General features: G+C 52.0%; 1 protein-coding gene across 2 annotated transcripts; it reads right to left on the minus strand.

Moving 5' to 3' along the window:
• Positions 1-771: 771 nt before the first annotated feature.
• Positions 772-23,574, minus strand: MASP1 (MBL associated serine protease 1). Of its 2 annotated transcripts, XM_066325943.1 has the most exons (11): positions 23,362-23,574; positions 21,144-21,369; positions 14,291-14,468; positions 13,898-14,029; positions 13,234-13,430; positions 12,818-12,965; positions 12,202-12,320; positions 11,280-11,358; positions 6,874-7,011; positions 5,803-5,877; positions 772-3,319 (listed from the first exon to the last, which is right to left on the minus strand). In XM_066325943.1, exons 1-11 carry the CDS (start codon positions 23,364-23,366, stop codon positions 2,424-2,426), a joined length of 2,193 nt encoding a protein of 730 aa, XP_066182040.1. In that variant the 5' UTR covers positions 23,367-23,574; the 3' UTR covers positions 772-2,423. The 2 variants fall into 2 exon arrangements, with proteins under 2 accessions (XP_066182040.1, XP_066182041.1); XM_066325944.1 differs by lacking the exons at positions 772-3,319; positions 5,803-5,877; positions 6,874-7,011 and adding an exon at positions 9,153-9,674 and having other exon boundaries at positions 23,362-23,430.
• Positions 23,575-23,958: the final 384 nt, after the last annotated feature.

A 23,958-nucleotide genomic window follows, 5' to 3' on the forward strand; every position in this document is an offset into this window, starting at 1 on the left:
TGGTTTAATGCTCAGGGGACCATGACTTTATTTTGCTTTTTCTCTCTCCTCTCCTTTACTCCCGTGATGTCGCTGGTTGTTAGCAGACCTGTGAGTGATCCAGACCCACCGCCCTCCTCCCGGCCATCAACGCAGAGGAGCCTGGTGCTCTTTGTCAGTCCTGTGGCATAGGAAAATAGGGATCAATAACCCAGTTCCCACACCTGGATACAGGCACGTGGGAGGATACAGTCCCCATTATTTTAAGCTCTCTCCAGAGTGTAGATTCTCACAGTGTCTGATGCAGCAATGTCCGGCATAGTTTTGTCCCTGCCTCAGCTCACATCTGAGCTCACTGCAGGTCCTCTTGCTGTGCCGATGTGCTCTCAGTCCAACAACTAATGAGGATGGGCTGATTTTTCACACCTTTTAAAGTGAAAGTCACATATCTCTTTTTTTTCCCCTCATGTCAATTGAACTCAGACTTAATTGCTATTCTGAGCAAACAGGTTGCTGCCCTCTGCTCCTGCCACTACCCTCATCTTCAGTGATTTGCTAAGGCTATAAATAATTGAAGGCAGGATCTCCTCTGTTGTCTTTTTTGTGATTTGTATTCAGGGGCTGCTCAGGGTCTGTCTCAGCCCAAGAAGCTGCACAGGCCAAGGCTGAGCAGCCATTGGAGTGAGGGATGGTGTGAGGATTCTCCTGGGAGTGCAGGGATGCATGGCAGACATCAACAACCAGCTGTGACCATGTTCCTCTCAGAATAAAAGCCACAAGGCACAAGCTCAGTACATACAAAAGTTTTATTTTGTTCTCAGGAGGAAGACTGAGAGAACCATCCTTACCTGATATCAGATATTTTACAGTATGTAATATATATATAAAAAAGCAATACATATATATTAAAAAATATCTTGCAGTTACATGACATAGCCAAGAGTACAGTTCATAGTGTATCTGCAAGTTCAACCTTCCTTCAGCCTTCTGCTCCTCTGCAAGTTCTACAAATGGCTTTTTGGATGATAGCAAAATGTCAGAGTGGCTCATCCGCTGTTTGCTTCTTCCTTTCATGGAAAAACCAAAGGAGACAGAGGAGAAAGAGAGGCCTGAGAGGCTACAGGCAGGCAGCAAGCACAGCAGGCAATTTTTGCATGTTGCTTACAGTTACGGGAGGGCTTTGCTGGCAAATGAAGGAGAAGGTGTCCCTGCTGAAGGAAGGACAGCTCACCTGACCTTGCTCCTTGTTGGAACTTGTCTGCATGGGCCATGGAGGGAAGCTGGGGAGATATGAATACTTCTGGTGTGTTAGGTGGGTTTGAGTCAGTCTACAAGGACTTGGACACCTTCAATGGGCCGGAAGAGCCACGAATAAACACTGAATACCACTGGTAACCTGTAAATCAGTAAAATCAGTGGCCTCAAAAGCAGTTAAAATGGACTAGGTTCTTGCCAAAATGAACAAACTCTCATGCAGGACTAACCAGGCCCCTGAGAAAGAGATAAAAGCCAAGGAAGGGTGTTTTATATGAAAGGATTCTGCTGAAAATAAGTATTGCTTAGATACAGCCAGTGTGAAGCTGTCTTGTAAAAGAAAACTTTCCTTGGGAGGTCTGCTGTGGCTGGAAATCACAGAGCTAAACTTGGGGTGGGACTGGAGAGGGCTTCAGGTGTATTAGAAGACTGGAGAAATTTCTGTGACTGGAGGTCAGGGTGGTGCTGAGTCCAAACCCTGCTCTGTGTCCTTGTGTCCTCTTTGGGTGACTCATTCCACATGGTGGGGTACAGGTATCCCGTTTGGGCTGGTGCTGTCTGGGCAGCCATGGCTGAAGTTTAGGGCTAAATGGGCCCAGGTGGCTATCACCTGAGATGCCACCAAGAAGGGATGTGTATTTGCATATAAAAATAATGGCAGACTCCCAGGACTCTCTCAGTACTCCTTGCAGAGAAGAGGGGTTCACCAGCGTGGAGAACCTGTGAGGCCCAGGCCTGCCCACTTGGGTTTCCTGCACTGTCCATAGGCTTTGAAGTTCTGTAGTTGCATCTTCTGATGGAGAGATCTGGCCGAAGAGTCCTGGGGGTGGGGACAATTCCCTGTGCACGGCACAACGCTTTGGTGTCAGGGAAACGCTGCCTCAATCACTGTGCCTTTTTCCTGGCTCGGAGGGAACTTCCCTGGAGTGTGGGTGAGGTTTGCAGATGGGCAGCACATGCGGAGGACACCAGCCGAGATCTTGTCCTTTGCTCCCTCCCTCCAGCTCCCCAGCAAGCATTTCCTAAGGACGCAAGCGAAGGGATGGGGCACCAAGCAGAACAAATGACCTGGCAAAGGCTTGGCGTGCGTGGAGTGTCGTGGCTATTGCTTGCGAAAGACCCGAGTCTGGAGCACATTAAACAATAATGAGAAGAAAGGGAGCCGCGGTGGCAGCAGGCTGCTTAGTCACTCATCTCTCCAGCTCTGGGTCCAGAAATGTCCATCTCTCTGAGGAGCCTGTTTTCTGCTCCACCCAGTCCACGTAGTTAGAGACCTTGGTGTATACACCGTACACCTGCTTGCTGCCGCACTCCTCTGGGCCACCCCACGAGACCAGCCCTTGGGCCACCCACCTCCGTGTTCCTGGGTCCTGGATGACAAAGGCTCCCCCGCTGTCTCCCAGACAAGTGTCCTTCCCCCCCTCGTAGTAGCCGGCACAGAACATGTTCTCGGTCACACTGTAGTTGCCAGAGCGCGACTCATAGCTGGTCTTGCACTCGGCGTGCAGCACCACGGGCAGCTTGACGTACTGCAGGATGTCAGACAGGGTCCTCATGCCTGAGCTGATGATCTCGTCCACAGTGATGTTGGGGTTGGAGATTCCCCAGCCAGCCACCAGCCCCAGCGTGTTGGGGTGAGGCCCCTCCAGCTCGTGCTCAAACTGGGGCAGGCAGACAGGCATGACATACTTCCCCATGGTCACCTTCTCTTTCAGCTTGACCAGCGCGATGTCATGGTTGTAGTTCTGGATGTCAAACTCCTCATGGAGGATGATCCTCTCCACTGTCCTGTTGACAGCTTCCATCTTGTTCCTCACATCATGGAGGGCCAGGTAGACGGTGACGTGCTCCTTGGAGACGGGGATAACGGTCTTGTCCCGCCGCTGGGAGCGGAGCACGTGGGCGGCTGTCAGCACCCAGGACTCAGAGAGCAGGGCCCCGCTGCCGAACCACTTGTCATTGGGCACCCGGGACATGTCCTCCACCACAATCAGGGCCTGCCACGGGAAGAAGCCGGGCTCCGCATTCCGCCCGCCGATGATGCGCTTGATGATGCCAGGCAGGGGACGAGCGGGCCGGCCACACACTGGGGACAGAAGGGACAGGACAGTTAGCTCCAGCTTATTTATCTAGGGAACGAATGAAAAGAGGTACCCCTGTAGGTTATGACATGTCGCTGGTTGTCTTCAAACCAAACACTCTCTTTTGTCTTTTTTGGTTTTGTTTTTCTTTCCATTTTCAGTTTCTGGAGTGATTTGGCTAAATTCACATCACTTCAGAAGCAGAAAGGCCAAATGAGTAATCTTATAGCCTCATTGTGACTTGTGAGCTCACCCAGCCCTTCCCAGACCTTTCAGGCACTTGCCTGGGTCCTCCTCACTGTGCCAAGAGACCCAGGGGAGGGATGGTGGGAGGACTGGAGCTTGACATCAGCCCAGTCTCACCCCTCACTCTGAGACCTGTCATGAGGTCTGTGTTCTCATAGCCATGGCATTTACCCTCCTGGAGCTGCTGTGGCTGGAGAAGGCTTGGCCACGGAATGTTGCCTAGCACCGTGGGCTTTACTCCTGCGTCTCATCACCCACAATTCTGGCAGCCAAACCAGAACCTCTCTGCTCAGCTCTTCAACAGACCCAGAATTAATGCCTGAAGAGCCCTGACATGATGCCTGTTCTGCTTCCAGGAGCTTTATCTACACACAGTGTTGGGAAGATGAGGGAATCAGGATGCTGAAGGTGTCTCTGAGAGTTTGAACAGGGTGGCGAGGGACAATCCTGTCCCTAAAGAACTTAAACCTTCGGACATGGCTGTTGGTGGTGGGGCTGATTCCTGCCTATGGCAGCACTGTGGAAGGGGACTCTCAGGTGGTTTGGGGATGCTGATGTCACTAGGAGGTTGTGGGAGTCTATTTGGGCTTGTCCTATGTGTAGAAGAGTCCTGAATCACAGCAACACAAGTGCTGGTCTCATCCCTCTCAGTCTGCAAAAAAACCTCCAGATCCTCCATGGAAAGTACTGGGACTCTACCTCCATGCCATCTGTGCTGTGAGGGGACAATGCAAAGCCTCAAAAAACAGAGAGTCTGACTCCTCAGGGTGGTGGGGTCAGGATAAGAATCAGTCTTGGAACCAGGGCAGGAGCACTGGAAGCAGCTAATGTGGATTTGTTGAGGTTGGGGTCTGTCTCTAGGAAAAATGTAACTCCGGCAGGGAGGGAACATGGTGAATGTATCTCTGCATGTGCTCCGCACCCCTGTCTTTCCCAGTACTGAGAGGAATAGAAAACATGCTCAGGAAAAGAATTCCTGTGTCCCAGCCCAGCTGCTCTGCTGCACCAAAGCCGATGGCTGTCCCAGGGAGATGCTTTTAGAGGAAGTACATCCAGCCAAATATTTATTCTATTAAATTACATATCAAAAATGCTGACCAGGCTGCAAATGCTCCCACTAATGGCAGAGGCAGGCATGGAGCAGCCTGGAACAGAGGTTCCTCTTGATGGGGAGGTGCGTGAGACACGGGAAGATCTGAAGAGCAGCTGGCCAGCTGCTGCCTGCAGATGCTGATCTCAGGAGAGCATCACCCTCTCTCTGGGATTTTCCATTTTCCTGAAGTTTCTTTGACTCCTGTCACTAATCACAAGGCCTGGAAATGGCCCATGAAAGCAGCTATGGCTCCAAAGCTGTCCCCGTATGCTCCCAGCTCAAATTAGTTCAGGCTGAAACATCAAGCAGAGATGCAGAGAGCAGCTGCCACAACAAGAGCAGCCACAGCCCTGGTCTTGGAGTTTTGTGGGATGCAGAGAATCTTAGAAGTCCTTCCTCTCAGCGTGGCTGGAGAGCAGATACCCTCCATGGGGCTGGGCCAGTGTCTGAACCCCGGGGTGGTTGCAGTTGCAGCAGCTGCATGGCAGCCGGATCCCTGTGCCTCTCTGGAGAGCCATTCCTGCACATCCCACTACAATCCACACCCAAGCTGCCTCCAGGCCTCTGACGTGCCAGCCAGCCTGGCACCACGTTTGGCTACAGCCAGAATGTGTCCCAGAGACTTTTCTTTAATCCCGAGCAGGTGCCTGGCCTGGAAACTTGCTGGCTGCAAACATTTCTGCCACTGCTCAAAGACTTGGGACTTTTCCTTCCCTGTAAAGCAGTTTGTTTTCTTTTCTGGAAGGCTTGAGTAGGTGATAATTGCTACTGGATGTGTACACACTGCCAATAGGAGCTGGCAGCCAGGTAATGCTCTGCTCTTGACTAAAACCATCTCCAGGGATGCTGGGGGTTGAACACGGCCGGTGGGCTGTTGGTTTCCTTGTGTGCTGGAGTGGGGAGCTTGGGAAGCCCTGACAGCTGGCATGGCTGTGACCCCAGTGCCACCACTGCACCCTGACCATCTGGGCCTTCTGGGACAGCAGGAAGCCTCTGTCCCCACCACCCTCCTGGCCACACATCGTGACACTTGGGTATGTACAGCTGGCACTGCCACCAGGAGCAGGGTTCCTGCATGGCAGCATCCCCTCCCTGCATGTCCCTGCTCTGCACCCCTCGCTGTGGGAACCAGCACCCCAGCAGCAGTACCTGGTTGGCAGGATGGCAGCTTGGTGCCCAGCTCCTCACTCCTCCACTGCCCCAACGCATCACATGTGTAGGTGGCTGCAAGAGAGCAAAGTGTTAGCTGGGCTCTGGCCCTGGCATGAGGGATTGTCCTTTCCAGTGAGGAGACCTTGCCCCAGGTCTGTCAGGGCCCTTTGAACCCTTTTTCAGAGCAGGAAGTGACCTCCCTTTTTAATGCCCTCTATGCTTCATTCCCAGGGGGCCACGCTGGCCCTGGCCCCATGCAGGGACATGTCCCCATCTTCAGTTTCATTGCCTTGAGCTGTCTGGAGGGCTGTGCTATAGCCTCAGCCTCAGCTGGCAGCTTCCTTCACATAAAAATGCTGCCAATGCCCATTCTGCTAATTCATATGTGATGCTGGGACCATATGCAGGGAGATAAAAGCAGGGAGCCAAGAATGTGAGGAATTCTTTTGGCTTTGCTTGCTAAGGGAGGAGAAGAGAGAAGGGCTGGGCTGTGTCTGCACCCTTTCTACTGTCCAGAGCTGGGTCTGAAGGGTACAGAGAACTGTGGTGCTTGATAAACCACCTTGTAGTTTTTCTGTGGTTGTGGACCAAGGGGGCTGGCAGGAAAAATTCAGTCTGATATGATCCCACTGCTATCTGTTGAGCTTTGTGTGTGCTGAACATTTGGGTGCTGGGATGAGGAGCCTTGCAGAGCCCTTCCAGAGGCTGCTGGATCTGATGGTCTCTCCAGCAGCATCTCATTTCACAGAGACACCAAAAATTTCATAGTCTGCAGGGAGCAGATGGCAGGGTGAAAGGCAGAATGCAGAACACTCACACTGCTCTGCTGAGGCTGTGAAACACTTAGACAAAGCAGCTGGCAGGGCCAACTCCATCCTACCTCATTGTGGAGCAGGATTTCTCCAGTCTGACGGTCCAGGCAGGGCAGATAGGGTTTGGTATGTGTAGGCTACATCCACAGCTTGCTGTGTGCAGAGCACCCTGGAGCTGCCATCCCAAACTCCCCCCAGTTGCATCCCGTGTGCCCCACACTGTGCTGTGGGGATGTGGCCTGGCCCCACTGCTCACCAGTGCTGTTGGGGGCCATGTGGTAGTAGGGGTGCTGGCAGTGGTACTGGATGGCTGCTTGGTAGGTGGTCAGGTTGTTCCTGGTGGAGAAGGTGACAAAGCCATGCTCCAGCTCCGGCGGCGCTTTGCAGTCAGCAACTGAAAGCCAACACAGAAGGGGGGGTTGAACCCTGTGCTGTATCTTGGGGTGTTCAGCCAGCCAGAAGGCAGGTACTGCTGGTCTTGGGCATGGGGTGGTGGTCTTGTGGGACAGACCAAGGGCCTGTATAATGCTGTATCCCTTTTCTCTCTGGCACTGCAGGAGGCTCTGTCCTGGCGGGGTAGCCTGGCTCTGTGTAACCCTCTCATGGCCACCCTGCACAGACCGAGCACATGAGTGGCACCATGGAACAGCAGCAGCATGTCCCACCCACAGGCTCTGTGACCAACACCACTCACATTGGTGGAGACCCCAGGCCCTCCATGTAGTGCAAGATTTCTCTGCTACACCAGTGAGAGGGGAAGAGGCCTGTTCTGGCAGGTGAAGTCTGTTGTGAGATGGTCCCAGAGTGTGTCTTTGCATTGCAGAGGTGTGCAGGGAGAGACAGGCAGTGATTCACAGCTGTGCATCAGGGGTGCTCCTCTATGCAGGAGGCTTTGTTGAGAGCACAGCCCTGTTCTTTCTGCTCTGGTCTTGCTCACCAAACAGTGCTGATGAGCATTTACAGATCAGGTGGAACAACCCCTGGTCCTGGCTGTCCTATGACAGCTTACGACAGACATTGAGAGTGTGGCTTGGCTGGTCTGCAGGCAGGGGTGAGGCCAGTACATGTGGATGAGACCAAACCTGCTGCATTCCCCAAGACATCAGCAGGGCTGGCTCTGCTTCACCAGTCCCTGGTGTTGACACAGGGTCTGATGGAGTAGAATTTTGGGGTGCCATTGCCCTTCCCCATGGCCTGTCCATGGTTCCCTTTCTCCGCATGATCCCTCAGAGTGCTCTGCCCTGCCTCTCCTCGCAGTTTGTCCCCTGAATTAGGTTTGTGCCAAACACTCCAGGGAATACCCCAGCCTGTGGGAGGGTTCATCTGCCAAATCCAGGTGTCACCTTCTTGGAGCTGAGCCTCCCAACCATGTGGGTAGGTCACAGCACATTTGGCTGATGCTGTGTAGCCCTCCCCTACTCCATCCTGTGTGACCTGCCCCAGTGGAGGTCAGGAACCAGGGTCTGATCCTGCCAAGAAACAGCGCTGTGGAGCTGGGTTCTTCTATGTTTATGAGAGTTGAGTATGGAAATGGTGACTTTGCAGTAAGCAGGTCCTGTGGACCAGGGATGGTGTGAGGTCTGTTGGTTCCCATGTGCTCCAGGATGCCAAGGGAACAAGGACAGCAGTCCTAACTGATCCAGGCTAACAAAGAGAGAATTTACTAGACATAGTAACTGGAACCAGGGATATGTATCTCTACTCAGGATTGCCTAATTCCTTGGGTGAAAAAAGCCTGGTTTATGGCAAAATACTGCAGCTCACCATTCACCAGAGTCCCCTCCACTATCTGTAGAGACAACAAGGGATGGGATGGGTCTGTAGGTGCAGGCAGGCTGGGTGGAGACTCTGGGTACCTGTTTCCTTGCAGGAAAGAGGGAATGAATGTCAGGGGACCATCCTGGCCTGCATCTCTACTCTGGGACTGTTTATGGCTGCAGGGCAGCATTCTCTGGCCTGCACAGCCAATCTCATCCCTGAGTGTCCTGCAGACCTGGGCAGCCCTGATCCCTGGAGAATGGGCTCTTGTAGAGAGGTGCTGTTGCACCAGTGTCCCAGGTCCTGCTGAAAGGGTGAGGGCATTTGTTCTGTGTGCCTTTCTAGAGTTTTCCCTCAGGAAAGGGGCCATTTAGCATCTCTGTCTTTGTAGCACCAGAAGAGAACTGACATCCCCAACACACACCTCCTTCTCCTCCTCCTCTCCCAGCCTCTCGTCCACATCCCAGCATCCTCCTAGTGGAGCCTCAATGCCCCAGGGAGTACAGGGTGTGTGCCCATGGTTCCTGGGGATGTGAAAGGGGCCGGATACCAGGCTCTGATCTCCTTCAGCTGCAGTCACCTGAGGCCAGCCCATCTTCACCTCTGCCAGACCAGCCGTGGGGAGCAAAGGGGAAGTGGAGGAACATCCGTCCCCCTGTCTCAGTGCCAGGGCTCAGTGCCTGCAGGAAAGGGCTGGTGATGCCAGCCCATCCTCCAGGCCTCCTTGTCTGGAGGGTCTGAAAGGCACCAGGACTCTTGGAGAGAGGAGAAGGAGTGTTTCTTATTTGTGACGCTGGGCCAGTGAGGAAGAGCAGCGGGAGGCTGAATCCAACCCACTGACCAACCAACAGGGCGGCCGTGCCGCAATCCTTGCACGGCTGCCTTGGAGGGGGAGCTGAGGCAGCCCAGGAGTCCGAGTGGAGAGGGAGGGATGCAGAAATGCTGGGAGCTGGCAGCAGCACGTGGTCCCCAGGCAGCGGTGCTGGGGCCAGGCGGGCCCCCTCCCGTGGGGCAGTGTGTCACCGCGAAAGGGGGATCCTCGGCAGTTTCCTTCACCCTTCTCGAGACCGAGTTAAGAAAGCACCAGGCGTGGGGGTTAAGAGTGCCATGCCAGTTAGACAAGCCACAGAGATGGATTTGGCAGCCAGGCCAGTGGAAAGGGAACCTGCCCTGGGTACTGGACAGAGCAGAGGGGCATCGAGACAGGCTGCCCGTCGGGGCGGCACGGCCGGCGCCAGCCTCACGCCACTTGCTCCGAGCCGGCTCTTCCCTCTGTCTGGTTGTTGGCTCTATCTGCAGCTGCACCGAAAGCAGAGGGGAAGGAGGAGAGCAGAGAGAGAAAGCCCAATTAGTAGATGAGCAGAGAAAGACATGCAGGAAACCCAGCCCCCAAACACCAGAACTCGTTAATGAGCTCCCAGTGAGCCATGCCAGGGTGCCGTGGATGCCAGTGAGAGCCACGGCCTTGCTGGGGACCCCCTTGCTCTGCTCAGCCAGGGCAACCTGGGGGTTGTGGCTGGGAGAAGCACCGGTTTCTGTTTAGTCTCTCCAGGCCATGGAGCTGGATTTTGTCCACTTTGCTGAGAAGTTCTCTATTTTCTGTATTGTTTGTGCCCTGCCTCTCACAGACATCCTGGGGAGATGGGAGTCTGTGCAATCTGGAGACCTAAATTGCCCACTTAGGGACTTCTTGGCTTTCCAAAAAGGTCTTAGAAATTTAGAGTAGTGAGTCATATTACACAAGAAGGGATCTGTTCCAGCTGGGCTGGAACAGTGCAGGTAACCATTTCAATTTCCTCAAGAAGATAATAATTTTTGGGGTAAAAAATATTTACCTAGGTTTTGTTCTAATTTTTAGACAATGCAGATTTTTGTCTGATCACTGTTCAAGCTGGATAAAATCAATGGGAATCTGGTAGTGAAAATGTAGGAGTGGGGAGTTCCTCAGCAGGACAGAGGCATCACTGACTCCACAGTTTTTAAGGAGCCCTTTCAGTTACTAATCTATCTAGCAAGTCTGAGAGCCTCCCAATTTCCATTTGGCTTGAGAAAACATGAATTAGAACCCCAGAAATAGTCTTTCTTCCAAGGTAAGATGCAAAATACCATTAAAAAAAAAGTCTGCCCAGGTGAGGAGAACCTGGATCCCAACATCCCTACAAAGCATCCCCTCCTGCCTCTCCTGGAAGGACTTGGGACAATCCTTGACCATATTTGCTGCTTTTCTTCTCTCTGGGCCAGCCTTACAGCACTGAGCAGCAGTGAGAGCCTCCCTGAGCTCTCAGAGGTTTGGGGGAAAGGGAAAAGGTGTGATCAGGTACATCTCCCAAGCCTGAGCTGAGAGAAGAGCTGGGTTAGATGAAAGAAGAGATGATTTGAATTATCACCTGTCCTTTCAAGTGGCATTTCTTTTCTTCTCTCCTTCTATCCCATTTTAAGGTTTGTAAATATTTGGACATTTTTCTCTCCCCTCTCATTGAACTGAGCAGTGCCCAGTTTGGGTTAGTACCTGGGACCTCTCTAATACCCTGCATTTTAATAGTCTCCATGGGAAAGAAAATTTGGACTAGGAACTAGATTATCCCACATTGTCCCAGGTTTACCTGACAAAGCCAGTTCTCAAGAGCCAGGCTTGCTCTTTCTTTGACAGGGAGACAGCAAAGTGGCTCACAAATCAAGTTATGTGAGTAATCTAAATAAAAGCACCAATCTCCTGCTTGTGGCATTTGGCCTGAGCCCCGTTACCCAAGAACAAGCCAAAAGAGCTTTGCAGGGTTACGTAGCCTCTCTGGCTGGGTTCATGTCTCTGAGTAAGGAACTCCACTCTGGCAGAGCAGCTCCTGTTAGCATGAAATGATTTTAGCAGGAAAAGGACATTGGCAGGGTAGGGAAGGGTGTCCTTACTTTTGCAGATAGGGATCTTGTTACTCCATGTGCCATCCTTCAGACACTCGATCTGGAAGGAGTCACTTTCCACGTTATCCTGTGCAGAAGGTATCAACAAAAAAAATTTCTATCAATGTTCAAGGCAAAGAAATAAATCTCTCAATAAAAATGGAATTTCTTGGTGATTTAAACAAGCATCTCCTGGAAGAGGTCTTTTTTGTTAAAAATTGCAATAAAATCATAATGAAAAACTTGAGGAGTTTTCTTGCTGCCAGCATCTCAGGGGCATGCTGAAAGCCAAAGAACTGGAGTCACTTATTTCTGTTGTAAATGATGAGATGTGTGAGGAGGCAGCTCCACACGAAGGATGAGACTGGGAGGAGATCAGAGAAATACTCAAGTCCATGTTGGAAGTACAAGTGGGCTACTGGCTTGGAGGGAAGACAGCCACCCCATGAGTCAGCCACGCTCTCTGTGGTTCTCAGCTGTTTCCCAGAGAGAGCCTGCCAAAATCCTGCCCCACCTGACTTGCTTAAGCTGTCCCCAAGTCCCCGAGGACCTCCTAGTCAGTGAAGGCTGGCCTCTGCAGGGCTGCTGAGATGTGCCCACTGAGGTGAGGGGCAGGCAGAGCCCTGGCAGCTGCCTTAGAGCTTTTACTGACCTTTTTCTCTGGCAGAGGTGCCAGGCCTGACATTCTATGAGTTTGCTGGCTCTGGAGGGATTGCTGAGAAGGTGGCTCAGAGAAGTGCTATCTTCTCTTTTCCTCTCCGTCTTTGGAAAGGAAAGGTGTTGGCTCTCAGAGAAGGTGTTTTCCTTGCCCCTGGGAAGGGGGTGAGGATGATGTGTGATTGTGTTCACTCTCCCAGAGATACAATGGCTTTGAGAGGAAGTATCCTCTTCTTCCTACCCATATTCCCAGCTCCATGTTGTCAATCCATACCTTCAGCACTTTGTATCCAGTGTTGCAGCTGATGACAACCTGGTCTTTGAAGGTGTACTTGGCTTGAGAAGGCTCGATTTTCCCATTGATCGGTGGTTGCACCAGTGGGCATGGGTTTCCTTTGAATAAAGAGCAAATAAAGCTAAACAGAGAAATAAATGGAGCAACTGTGAAGTCCCAGCTCTTCCACCCAGCCCATGTTAGCAGAATTTGAGCATCTCTGCCCTGCTTTGACTCTTAGTATACACTGGCATGGCTCAGCCAGGCTCTTTTACAAGGCATGGAGGCTCCTTGTCTTTCCTTCAGTCTGTAATTCTCTAGCCTTGAGCATTACAAATCTGGGAGCTAATAACAGTAGCTTGTGAAATTATCCCGCCCAAAATTGCTCTGCTTTGCAGCATGGTCTCGTTTCAGAGGCCAGTTATTGTAGGGGAAAAAAGAACTCTTTGGAGAGAGGGCTCCATGTTATTTTATGTCTCTCCTATTGGGATTTCTGGAACAGATCCTTTCAGGAGACAGGGTCATGGACCAACAAACATGTCAGGTCCACCTGTAGGCTTTATAAAGCTCTTCCCATTCCCAAGCCCAGCAAACAGAGGAAAGCAGCAGGAATTACCAATTGCTGTGTATGACAACTTCCAGCCCCTGTTCTCTCCAGAGTTGTCACTGTGGAAGCGGATCTGCACACTGTTTGTTTGGGTTTCGATGCGTCCTGGGGACTTTTCTCCACAGAAAGGTCCAAACTCCTTTTGGCCTGCTTTGATCTGCCGAGGCAAAGGTGAGTGGGTGATTTGGGGGGGCTCTTTGATTCCCTGAGGCCAATGGATGGGGCTGGAGTGGGGGGATGTGAACAGAAAGGGTCACTGTTGGCTAGAAGGGTCACAAGCAGATGTGGTAAGAGGCATGGGGTCAGCAGAGCACAGGGCTCCTGCTGATTCCATCATCCCTGTTTAGACTGGGCTGATTTTGATTCCATCACCAGGGGACACAAAAGGCAAGTACGAGAAGAGGAGTGTGCAGAGCCCAGCTCACCTTGATGTGGTCATATGGACAGGTCACCTCGGGGTGGTCTTCCACATCAAAGCTGTCCTCGAAGTTCAGGGTGATGAAGAAACCCTCCTCCAGCTCGATCCGGTACAGGCAGTCCGAGCTCTTGGGGTAGGGGCTGGGGAAGTCGGCGCTGGTGATCACCCCACTCCTCTGGGTGTAGAGGTTGTCACTGCACTCCACTGAAACAGCCGTGGCTCTGTCAGGGCCCTGGCAGTCATGTTCCAGCCCTGACCATACTAAGGAATCCTCCCAATGGAGTGGGGTCTGTTGGGTGGATCCATGGATCCCAAACATGGGTACGTGGATCCCAAATATGTGTCCATGCAAGAATCTCACACAGCCAACTTCCAAATATGCCTATGGCATGGAAGTCCTGGCCTGAGAGGTAGTCCCAGCTAATGCACATGATGCAGATTCAGAGCAGGGATTAAACCTTTTCATTTCTCTGACTTGAGGAGGTCTACAGAGCTTAGCTGAGGAGCACAGCCCCTGGGAGAAGGAGTCCCAGACTAGTGGTTTGTAGGGGAAGAGGCACCTCATCCCTTCTGGCAGCAAAAAAGGGCCATTTTGCCTATTCTTGGTAGGTGTGATGCCTACTCAGGGACCCTCTGTGCCCACCCCTGTGTCTGGGCTGTGCCTGTGGTACCTTTGCAGGTCCTGTTGTCAGAGTGGAGGATGTAGCCAAACCTGCAGGAGCAGTAGTACCCGCCAATGTAGTTATGGCAGTAGTGGTCACAAGCCAGCTCCTCATCACTCTTCTCCAGGCACTCATCCACATCTAGAATGGAGTTAACAAAGAAGGGAGGTCACCTTGAAGCTCTCCACCCGTCACTCCTCATGGAGACATTTGCCACAACACCGAGAAATCCCTTTTCCCATGTGGTGGATCACATGAGAACCCAGTGAGTCCCACATGGCCCAAGGGTTGCACACGAGTTCTTCTCTTGCCAGGGAACCCAAGGCTGACCTGGGACATGGTCCCTGCAAATTTGGTTCCCTATCCTAGCAAGCTGGGCCTGCAGGCTCAAATTCTGCTTACCCACAGCGGTGTAATGGGCATCGAAGCCGGTGAATCGTTCCTCATTGGAGAAGTCAGACCTGAAGGTGACCCCCATGTAGGGCCCTGGGGACAGGATCACTTGCTGTCCTGGAGCCTGCTCTGTGTCTGTTGTCTCCCTGCCACAGAACGTTGCCAGCTCCTGGTCCTCAGTTTCAATCTGTTAGCAGAAAGAAGGGGTGAGCCTGGAGAGCCTGATGTGCATTCTCTGGGGAGGTCAGGCTGGGATTGGAATCATCTTCTGTATCCAGGAGCTCATGCCTCTGCCTGTGCTTGCCCAGGCTGGTCCCTGCCAGGACTCACCAGTCTCCATGGGGCACAGGGACTCAGGTGTGCCTGTTCTGCCTGGAGGCAGCTCTGAGGCAGATGCCAAGAGCAGGTGGCATCAGGGATGTAGGGAGAAGCTGGGGGGTGTAAGGGGAGGATGCAGGGTGGGAGCCCATTTGGGAGGTCATGGGATGAGGACATGGGGCAGCAGCGCAGATGAAAATCAGCTCTGGGCTGTGTCATTCCCACTCAGAGCTGGTGGTACCTGAGATGTTTCCCCTCACCTCTTCCCATGGCTCAAACACTGGTCAGGACAGCAAGCATCTGTGTGAGGGGCCTAGAGGAGTCCCTGCCTATTGGTTTTGCATCAGCTCAAAGCAGCAGCTGTAATTTCTGTCTCTTGCGCTAACTTGGACAAGCTTGGTCCTGTCCCTCCCACCCAGGCTCTCTGTCTGGCTCCAGAGCTGTGGTTCCAGGCACTGCTGGGACTCTGACCATGGACCCAGAGGGGTGAGGAAGGGGAGTGATAAGCCAGTGCCGTGTTGTCATATCAACACATTCAGCAGTCTATATACATCCCTTTAAAACACAGCCTGTGTTTTAAAGCACTGCAATCTCTGCAGAAAAACTTTGAGTTTTCCCTGGAAATCATCTCCTTTCCTTTTTCCTTGCTGTTTTCTCCAGCATTGATCCCACTGATTCCTTCTCCTACACATCCCATGCCCAACCTGTCTCAACCACGACCTCTCCCAGGCAGTTCCCAGCACCCTGCCTGCTTTCCCCCTGAGGATCTGAATGTGAATAAGCCTTGGCAGAGGAATGTGATGAACACCACCAGCCAGCCCACCACTGCTTGAGCCAAGCCACCGCTATTGAGGCTGTAATTGAGGCAGCCCCCCAGCACATGCCTGGGAGAAACAGTCATCTCCTTGGGGGCCCATGGGGTCCTGGAGGTGTTGGAATGCTGTCCCTGGCTTGCTTGGCCTCAGCAAGGCCCTGAGACCCTTCTCTGACTCCATCCCTGTCACCTAGAGGCCCTCAGGATGTGCCTGCTGGGGAGGGTCTGGGGCTGAAAGGGAAATTTCCCAGAGCTGAACAAACAGGAGGAAACTCGTTCACACCAGGGAAAGCCAACATGGAAATGGCAACTCAGCATGCCTTGACATTGCCTCCAGATATTTTCCATCCTCTCATACAAGCTGGAGCTGGCCAGAAAAGAGAGACACTTTCCGATGATAAATTTTGGGAATTTTGAGAAAAAACACGCACCCTGCTTTGGGGACAAAAACCCAATTGAATTTTTTTTTTAACAGCATTCTGGGGCAAAAAAAAAGAAAACAAGTAATTTGGGCTCCATCTGGTTTCAATCCCTTTGAAATATACTGTGGTGCTTTAGAATTGCTTTTAAATCTGAAAGATTGTTTTGAAATGAAATAGTGTTTCAGACTGAAAAACGGGAGTGCCATCACCAGAAGCAAAGGAAAAAGACATTTCAGCCCCGATGTGCAGACTTGGCTGCACCAGCACGCGGGACACAGCCTCTTCCACAGAAAATGCTTTTTCTCTAAGGAAATCTGTGGGAAGGAGGAATTTCCAGCCAGCTGCTCTCTGTGGGGCTGGTGGCTGTCACCTCTGCCATGACTCAAGAGCCACCGTGTGGGCTCCCATTCCTTGCCTTCAGCCCCAGAGAGTGCAGGACCTGCAGCGCAGCATTCCCAAAGGGCAGGAAAATCTTCCCAGTGCCCTGAGTCTCAGCTCGAGGATGCTCCAGCCATGGGGCCAGCCCCAACACTGCCCTCAGCATCCCTGGATACAGCTCTGGAGGAGCAGGATGGGCCCCAGGAGAGCTGTGCTCTCCTCACTGGAGGGTATCCACAGCCCCTTATCTGAGACGGGTCCCATGCCCCGAGCCACAGGGAGCAGAGGCAGCCCTTCAGCAGTAAACTAAACAGAGAGGTCATCATCCCTGGTTAATATTTGCTGCTTCTGCTGGGGACTGTATACTTTCTTGTAGATCATTTACATCCAGCGAGCAGGCTGGTAATTAAATCCTGGTTGTTTGTTTGGAGTTTCTCCCTCTCGGGTCACGATGTCGACGTTTTCACTAGAGAAGATGTGTCCCTGAGGGAAATATCAATTGCCACAGAGAAATTCCCTATAAAAATACGCTGAAAGAATCCTCCTTTGAAAAATAAAATGTAACGACACCCTTGTGCCTTAAATTTACCCTTGCCAATGCCTCCTGCTGTCTTCCCTGTTTCTTCTTGCATCCTCAGTCCCTCATTAGGATTTCTGCCCTTCTGGGTGGAGGCAGATTGGAGTCCCTCTCTGGCTGTAGCTCTATCCTTCTGCATTTTGGCTGGTCCTGTGGCTAAGGGCAGTGCCCCAAGCTGGGACACTGGGGGGTGTCCCAAGCTCGGGTCCCCCTCTCTGCCCCACATTGATTCCCCCCTTGGGGGCAGGAGCTGGGATGCCCTTGCTGGCAGAGAAAAAGGCTACCCCAGGGCATGGGCTGTTGGGGATGCCGGGGAGCATCAGGGAGCACTGATGCTCCAGAGGTGCCTCCTGCAGCCGGGGGGTTAATGAAATGCCAGAAACACCGAGGGGAATTTGGCCCGGCAGTTTGGTGTCTGCTGCTGGAGAGGAGCAGGCAGTCGGCAACACGGAAACGCAGCCGCCGCCAGCCCCCCTCTCCAGCCCTCCAGGAATGCACTAATTGGACTGATGAAGGCCAAACATACCACTTGTAATATATATAAATGGCTCATTAGGCAGAGAAATCGCAGCGCTGGGCTGAAGACACTGGGAACATGACATGGGGAGGAGACGCTCAGAGCCAGGGCAGGGCACGAAGTGGCCCCCGCCGAGCAGCCCCACAGAGGGTGGCAAGAAGGCAACACCCAGAGCAACGGGGCTTTCTTTTCACAATGCTGCTGCTACTGACTGTTGGGAATGAAGCAGGGACAGCCCCTGCAAAAGGCTCCATCTAAGTCTCCTGGAGATCTTCTCCCCATGATGCATCAAGTGTCCTTTCATGTGCAAACATAAATTACCCTGAATTTCCATGGTGGCAGCCCTGCTATGGGTGACAAAGGAGGATGGCTGGTTTCCTGTGCTGTGGATTTGGCTTGGTGTCCAGACTGTCCCGTCCCACATGGCAGCTGCACCCACATGCACTATTTCAGGGCAAGGCTTGTTCCCTGGAGGGGCTGGGGGTAAAAAGAGACCCAGACACGATGCTGGGGTCCTGCAAGAGCTGATGACTTGCTCCCATGCCTGGTGCTCCTGCTCCTCCCCCTGCACTGTCCCCAGTGGCACAGGGGAATGGCCAGTGCCACCAGACACCTCAGCAGAGAGCTATCAGGATGGGGAAGACAAGCAGCAAAACCCGGGGCTCTCACTTCTCCCAGCTGCCTTCTGGGGTTCAGAGTGCTCCTTTTGGGACTCCACACTCTCATGGAATGAATGACGCCCTGGCTGGGGCTGGCTGACAGGACCAAAAAAGGATGCTCTCCTCCTGAACCCCTAGTTCATGCCAAACCTTGATTTGTGCTTTTTCTCCCTCATTTTTACAGAGGAAAGTGTACATGGGTCCTGATCACCCTTCTTGTAGCCCCAGGCTGGGCATGTACTGCCCTGACAGAAAAGCTAAGCTTGTTTCCTGGTCCTGCATGTCCCCCACCAGTGCCTCATCAATCATTACCCCCCATCTTCATTCCAATCAAGGAGCTGGCTGGAGCTGGCTGCCAAGCTCTTGGGGGCTGATTTCATTCTAGGGCTTGACTGAGCAATGTGCAAAACCTCATAGACAGGTCTCCAGGCTCAGGTCTCTATAATCAGCTTGGAGATTTACTCCTGATGGCCCCTTAGAAGCCAGAATTTCATTGCCCTGCCTCAGTGCTCCTCAGTGACACTGTTCAAGACACTTAACCTGTTTTTCTAGTCAGGGCTGAGGCTTTTTGGGTGCCCTGGGCCATTGATGCAGACCTGCAAACCATAATGAAACCCTCTGCAAATGAGGAACCCCCAAACTGGTTCCCTGTGGATGGTGATGAGCTGGGCAGAGCCCGCTGAGCAGCACAGCAAAGGGAAGGAGCAGGAAGAGGGCAGCCCAGGGTGGGTGGCTGCTCCATCCCTGTCCACATGCACCTGGCAGGTGGCTGATAGCAGCCATCCATGACCTGAGCAGAGGCTGTATCCAATGTGCTGAGGCCCAGAGTTTGGCTTCCCAGCATGTGACTGGAGGTTTCTGCCTGCATGGGGGACCTTCTCCAGGTGGGCTGTTCCTCACATTCCTCCTGGCTCACTTCCTTACTGAAATGCAACTGCCCTTCTCTGCCATCCCCGTTTGCACAGCTCCCATGCTGTGAGCTTTTCTTTAGGAGCCAGGTTCTTTTTATATATATACACAGGCGCAACTGTGCGTGTGCATATCTATAAATAAACAGCTATTGTTTTAATTAGCCATTGTTTCAGAGCTCTGGGAACTGTTCCCTTCTTCAGACCACCCCGAAGGCAGGTTTACAGCTCAGATCACCCTGAGCTTGCCATTTGGGATGAGTTTCTATGCAGAGCTTGCATGTGTGGACAGCCAGGGAGTTAGGAAAGCAAAGGCCAGGACACAGGTGCTTTTTGCCTGTCCTCAACTGAGTCCCCACCTGCTCAGCCCCTTTTTAACCTCCTTCTTATGGCAGTCAAGATGATGACGACCCTGAACAAACAAGAAGACGTTTCTTCACGCACAGAGGCATATTATCATATATTTAATCTGTCCAACTCTCTGGCATAGGGTGCTGCAGAGATTAAAGTTACCCATGAGCTCAGGAAGCAGTGGTACAAGTTCATGGATGGGGAATCCATTGAGCCCAATGGAACACAGAGATCTGCCAGTGTTTCTGAGCTTCCTCAGTGGCACCAGCAGAATATTACAGAGAAGGACCTGTGTGTGCCAGGTGTGTAGTTATATTCTACAGCCATGCACAGTGGCCTCTGTCAAAGGGAGGACTGATGCTATTTTTACACCTTGCACTGGTGCAGACAGAGCTGGACACACAAATCCAAGGAGGAAAACAGCCACGAAGTCATTCACTGCTCTCCTTAATATTTTCTAAGCCAGTGGTTTAGTAGCATCAAGATTGCCCCCTTACCCAGCAGGGTAACCTCTGGATCTCCCATAATCCATCAGTTTTCATCGCTTTTCAAATGTAATTCTGTGCTGGAGGCTCAGCAAGCTGAGTTACAGCCCCGAGCAAATTTATACAGCTGAGATCTAAATCCCTGTGAAAAATACCGCCTTCTTATGGAAATCCAGGGGCAGGGAGAGCTGTGGTGCCAAGTTGGCACCATGGCCAAATAACAGGGAGCCTTATGAGAAAGGAAAAAAGAGGAGGGGGTGAAGGGTGGGAGGAGGGGTAAAGCCTGGAATAGGAAAAGTTTCCAAGAAATCTGTTCCTTGAGCTTATTGAGGTTTTAAAGCAATATATCTCTATATATGTCCCTGGGCCCTTGTGCTTGGAGAAGATCCAGGAGAAGCAGAAAGAGCTAATCAAACCTCAATGAGAGCTGTTAGTAGCAGAGTGAGTGCCAGCACAAAGGGGAAATTAAAGCAGGGAGCAACAGATCCTAGAGGAAAAAACACGCAAATGTTTGCTTTGTTTTCTTAGGGCAAGAATAAAACAATAATTTCAATTATCTAGCCGCTAGCACTAGGGCCAAGTCCTGTGGTTCCAGACCTGGGAGCAAGTTCCACCTGCCTCTTTGTGGAGGGGCAGGGTGGAGCTTGTCCTGGGTGATGATGTAAGGTATGTTCAGCCAGGCAACCTAGAAAGCATCTGCTTGCTACTGCTGGTCTTCCAGAAGCACCACAGTTGAACATTTTTAAAGATGTGGAGAGCTGCTCTTGTCCTGGATGTGAAGGACAGCCCTGTTGGAAAAACCTGTGGTGTAAAGGCAAGGCTGCTCTGGGGCACTGCAGTGTGTGGCCACCACAGTTTTGGGTGGGTTACCACCCAGCAGTGAAGCAGACTGAAATATTTGGAGGTTTTGGCCATGACAGCTCCCTCCATAGCAGCCTCAAGCTCAGGTCTAACCTTTCCCTTTTGCTTCCAATGGGGCTGGACAGGGTGTCCCAGGAGCCTGCAAGGAGTGGCCAAGGATCGAGGCTGGCTGCAAGAGGCACCCACAGCCATGGCCAGACAAGGTGTGCCCAGCTTGGGGGTTTTCCTTGCTGGCATAAGAGTGGCACAAACTGTTGTTTAGCCACAGGTGTTTTATCAGCCCATAGGTGTGAAGATCCCATTGGATGCAGTAAGAATTAGGTGCCCAAATACTTTCAGAAATTTGTTCCTCTGTGGGTAAGCTCTGACTCTGGTGTCCCACTCACTGTTGGTCCAATGGATGCTGCCAGCTTACCTGTGTTCTCCCTGTGGTCCACTGGCCTGACAACTCCTGAGCCAAATAAAATGGGGAAAACTGTCTTGCCCCCAGCTTTTCCAGCACTCCCCTTTCTCAGCTGGCCAAGCAGCTCAGCTCTCTACCCCACCATCTGCCCTGAGGTGTCACAGCTCACCTTCACATAGTCATATTCACAGAGGTAGGATGACTCCAAGTCAAAATGCATGAAGTACAGCTTGATTTTAAATCCATCAGGCACAGAGATGTTCCACGTCATTTCCGAGTCACTTGGATAGGAGTCGGGGAAGTTGGGAGACTGGATCTCCCCAAACATGTCTGTCAGCTCCACAGCATCTGCCACGCAGAGCAGAAAGGCACAGAAGGGCCAGGCCAGGGGGTACCTGGAACACACATGTGAGGAGATGAAATGAAACTCTGGCAGTGACAGTACCTGTGGAAGGCTCATCTCTTTTCCCAAGTGGATCATGCGAGGGGAGGTGCAGCACCATGAGCAGCCCCTGGGAGGTGGAGGTGGATCTGCATGTGGCTCCCATGAGGGGAAAGCCCCCCTGAAATGTGGGTGCCTCAAGTGCCACAAGTGAAGTAAAGGCACCTCCACAGCTCCCAGCCAGCCTGAAGTGCCATCAGGAGCTCAGTGTTTCCTGTGCTTCAGGGAGCAGCAGCCATTGGCAACACGTCCGTTAGCTAATGGAAGAATAAACATAAGCATGCTTAATAAAATAATGATGCTTTCTGAATCGATTTAGAGAAAGCATCATGGCAATAACTGCTAAGTATAATTATTATGATTATTACTATTATTATTATTACTACTATTACTGCTCAGCCTCATCCTGCCAAATTGGGATCATTAGCTCACAATAAACAGCACACATCTTTGCAGCTGGGCAAAGGTGGAACCAGGCCTCAGCTTTGCAACCCTGCATGTTACAGTCTACCCTCTCTCTTCTCTTCTCTTCTCTTCTCTCTCTTCTCTTCTCTTCTCTTCTCTTCTCTTCTCTTCTCTTCTCTTCTCTTCTCTTCTCTTCTCTTCTCTTCTCTTCTCTTCTCTTCTCTTCTCTTCTCTTCTCTTCTCTTCTCTTCTCTTCTCTTCTCTTCTCTTCTCTTCTCTTCTCTTCTCTTCTCTTCTCTTCTCTTCTCTTCTCTTCCACCCAAAATGGAGAAGCACACAGAGGATCCATAAAGATGTTTGTCATCAAACCTGTCTTTTAAAAAATCTTGGTCTGAAGAGTTTGTCCCAACTTGTCACAAACTTATTTATGCCAGAGGAGAGCAGAGAGAACAGGTAAATCTGTGGTGGGCCAGCTGACTTCACACCAACCTCGAGCTTCATTTGACATGAAAGGGAGCATAAACTGAGTATTCCTCTGTGCAAGGAGAGAACATCCTTGCACAGTGCTGGAGGTGTGAACACAAAAGCCTGTGTACGCTATTGCATAAGACCCAGAAAGAAAAGCAGACCTCAGGCTCTTTACACATAGTGGAGCATACAAAGGAAAAGAAACATGCAGGAAATAAGAGTCATTAGAGATGAAAATTTCTAAAATAGGCACTAAGGCCTTGCAAAGCCTTGTAGGTGTGTACAACAGACATTGGAACTACTCACACATACATGTACACCTGGTTTCAAAATCAGGACTTGATTTAGGTATGCTGGTGAGGAAATTGAAGGCTGCATTAGTGGATTATTTTTAACCTGTCTGTGTTCTTTCAAAACCAGGGCAGTAAATTTCTGGGGTTCATTTGTGTAGTGCCATCACTTTTCTCAGGTCTTCATTACCAAGAAAAGTAAATGGGAGCTGAGAAATTTGGATTCTTTCAAGCAGAGTGAGGTTGAACATGCGCTTTTCTGACAGCTTCTCTGAAACCACAAAAATGTGTGAAGGAAAAAACTGTTACTCCTCTGGTCGGAGTACATGCGTGGGGCTGGATGCTGAGCTGGTGTAAATGGGCATCACCTCCTCCATTTCAACAGGCTGTTTTCTTGTGCTGCTCTGCTTTCACAGAAGCAGGGGAGGCAAAACAGCATCAAACTTCTTCCCCATGACAGGAAAGTGACAAATGACCATGGTGTGCACAGAAACCTGAAGTCCGTGCAGCAGGTCCCACCTCTGTCATACCTTTTCCCCCGGCCGTGGCAGAGCGGTGCCCATGCCGGGATGTCCCTTCGGCTTTGCTGGGATGCCGGCGTGCAGGCTGGGCTGCGGCACGAAGCCGGGCCGTGAGCATTGCCTTGTTGGCTCAGGGATAGGGGAACAGAGCCGCGGTCATCATCGAGAAGCCTTCCTCAGCAGCGCGGCCCCCCTGCCCGGCCGTGCCCTGCGGCCGCGGGGTGCGGCAGCCCGGCCTCGGCCCGTCGCGGAGGTACTCACCTCATTTTGCAGCTGGGACAGTTTCCCGGCCGGTTTGGTGCGGAGGACTGATCGCTCGCTGGCGGGGGACGGCTTTGCCTCTTTCCCAGCGCTCCGCCGCCCGCCTTATCTCCGTCCGGAGATTTGCGAGCGTGTGCGCGCCTATGTGTGTGTGCGTCTGGAGCTGCCTGGCATTTTCCATGCAGGTCACGCCTTCCCGTGCCTGCAGCCGTTCCCCACGTCCAGGCAGGCAGCAGGCAGCAGGCAGACCTGCCCGCATCCGAGCCCTCCTCCCCGCCCGCCTCTCCCTCCTCTCCGCCGCGGGGCTGCCCTGCGCTCCAGCAATCAGCGGAGTTTTTGTCTTCCCTAATCTCCGGAGTTTTGTGTGTGTGTGTGTGCCCATGCACATTGTGTTTTCTCTCTCTTCCCCCCCCCCGCTCCCCACAGCCTGCTTTGCCAGATGGCTAAAATTTGCCTCTCAATAGGGTCTGAGGCTCCAGCAAAAACAGAAGGCAAGAATGTGTTAAAAAAAAAAAAAAAAAAAAAAGTCTATGCGGGCATAAATAGCTTTAGTGGTGGTGCTGCCGCTGGGATCGGCGCTCGAGAATTGCTTTCAGC

Source organism: Sylvia atricapilla, chromosome 10 (genome assembly GCF_009819655.1).
Source record: "Sylvia atricapilla isolate bSylAtr1 chromosome 10, bSylAtr1.pri, whole genome shotgun sequence".
Taxonomy (NCBI): Eukaryota; Metazoa; Chordata; class Aves; order Passeriformes; family Sylviidae; genus Sylvia; species Sylvia atricapilla.

Excerpts from the sequence above, each read along its gene's own strand:
- MASP1 (XM_066325943.1), bottom strand. Across the intron at positions 12,966-13,233 it reads GTCCATATGACCACATCAAG|ATCAAAGCAGGCCAAAAGGA; the intron begins GTGAGCTGGGCT and ends TTGCCTCGGCAG. Across the intron at positions 11,359-12,201 it reads CTGGATACAAAGTGCTGAAG|GATAACGTGGAAAGTGACTC; the intron begins GTATGGATTGAC and ends CCTTCTGCACAG.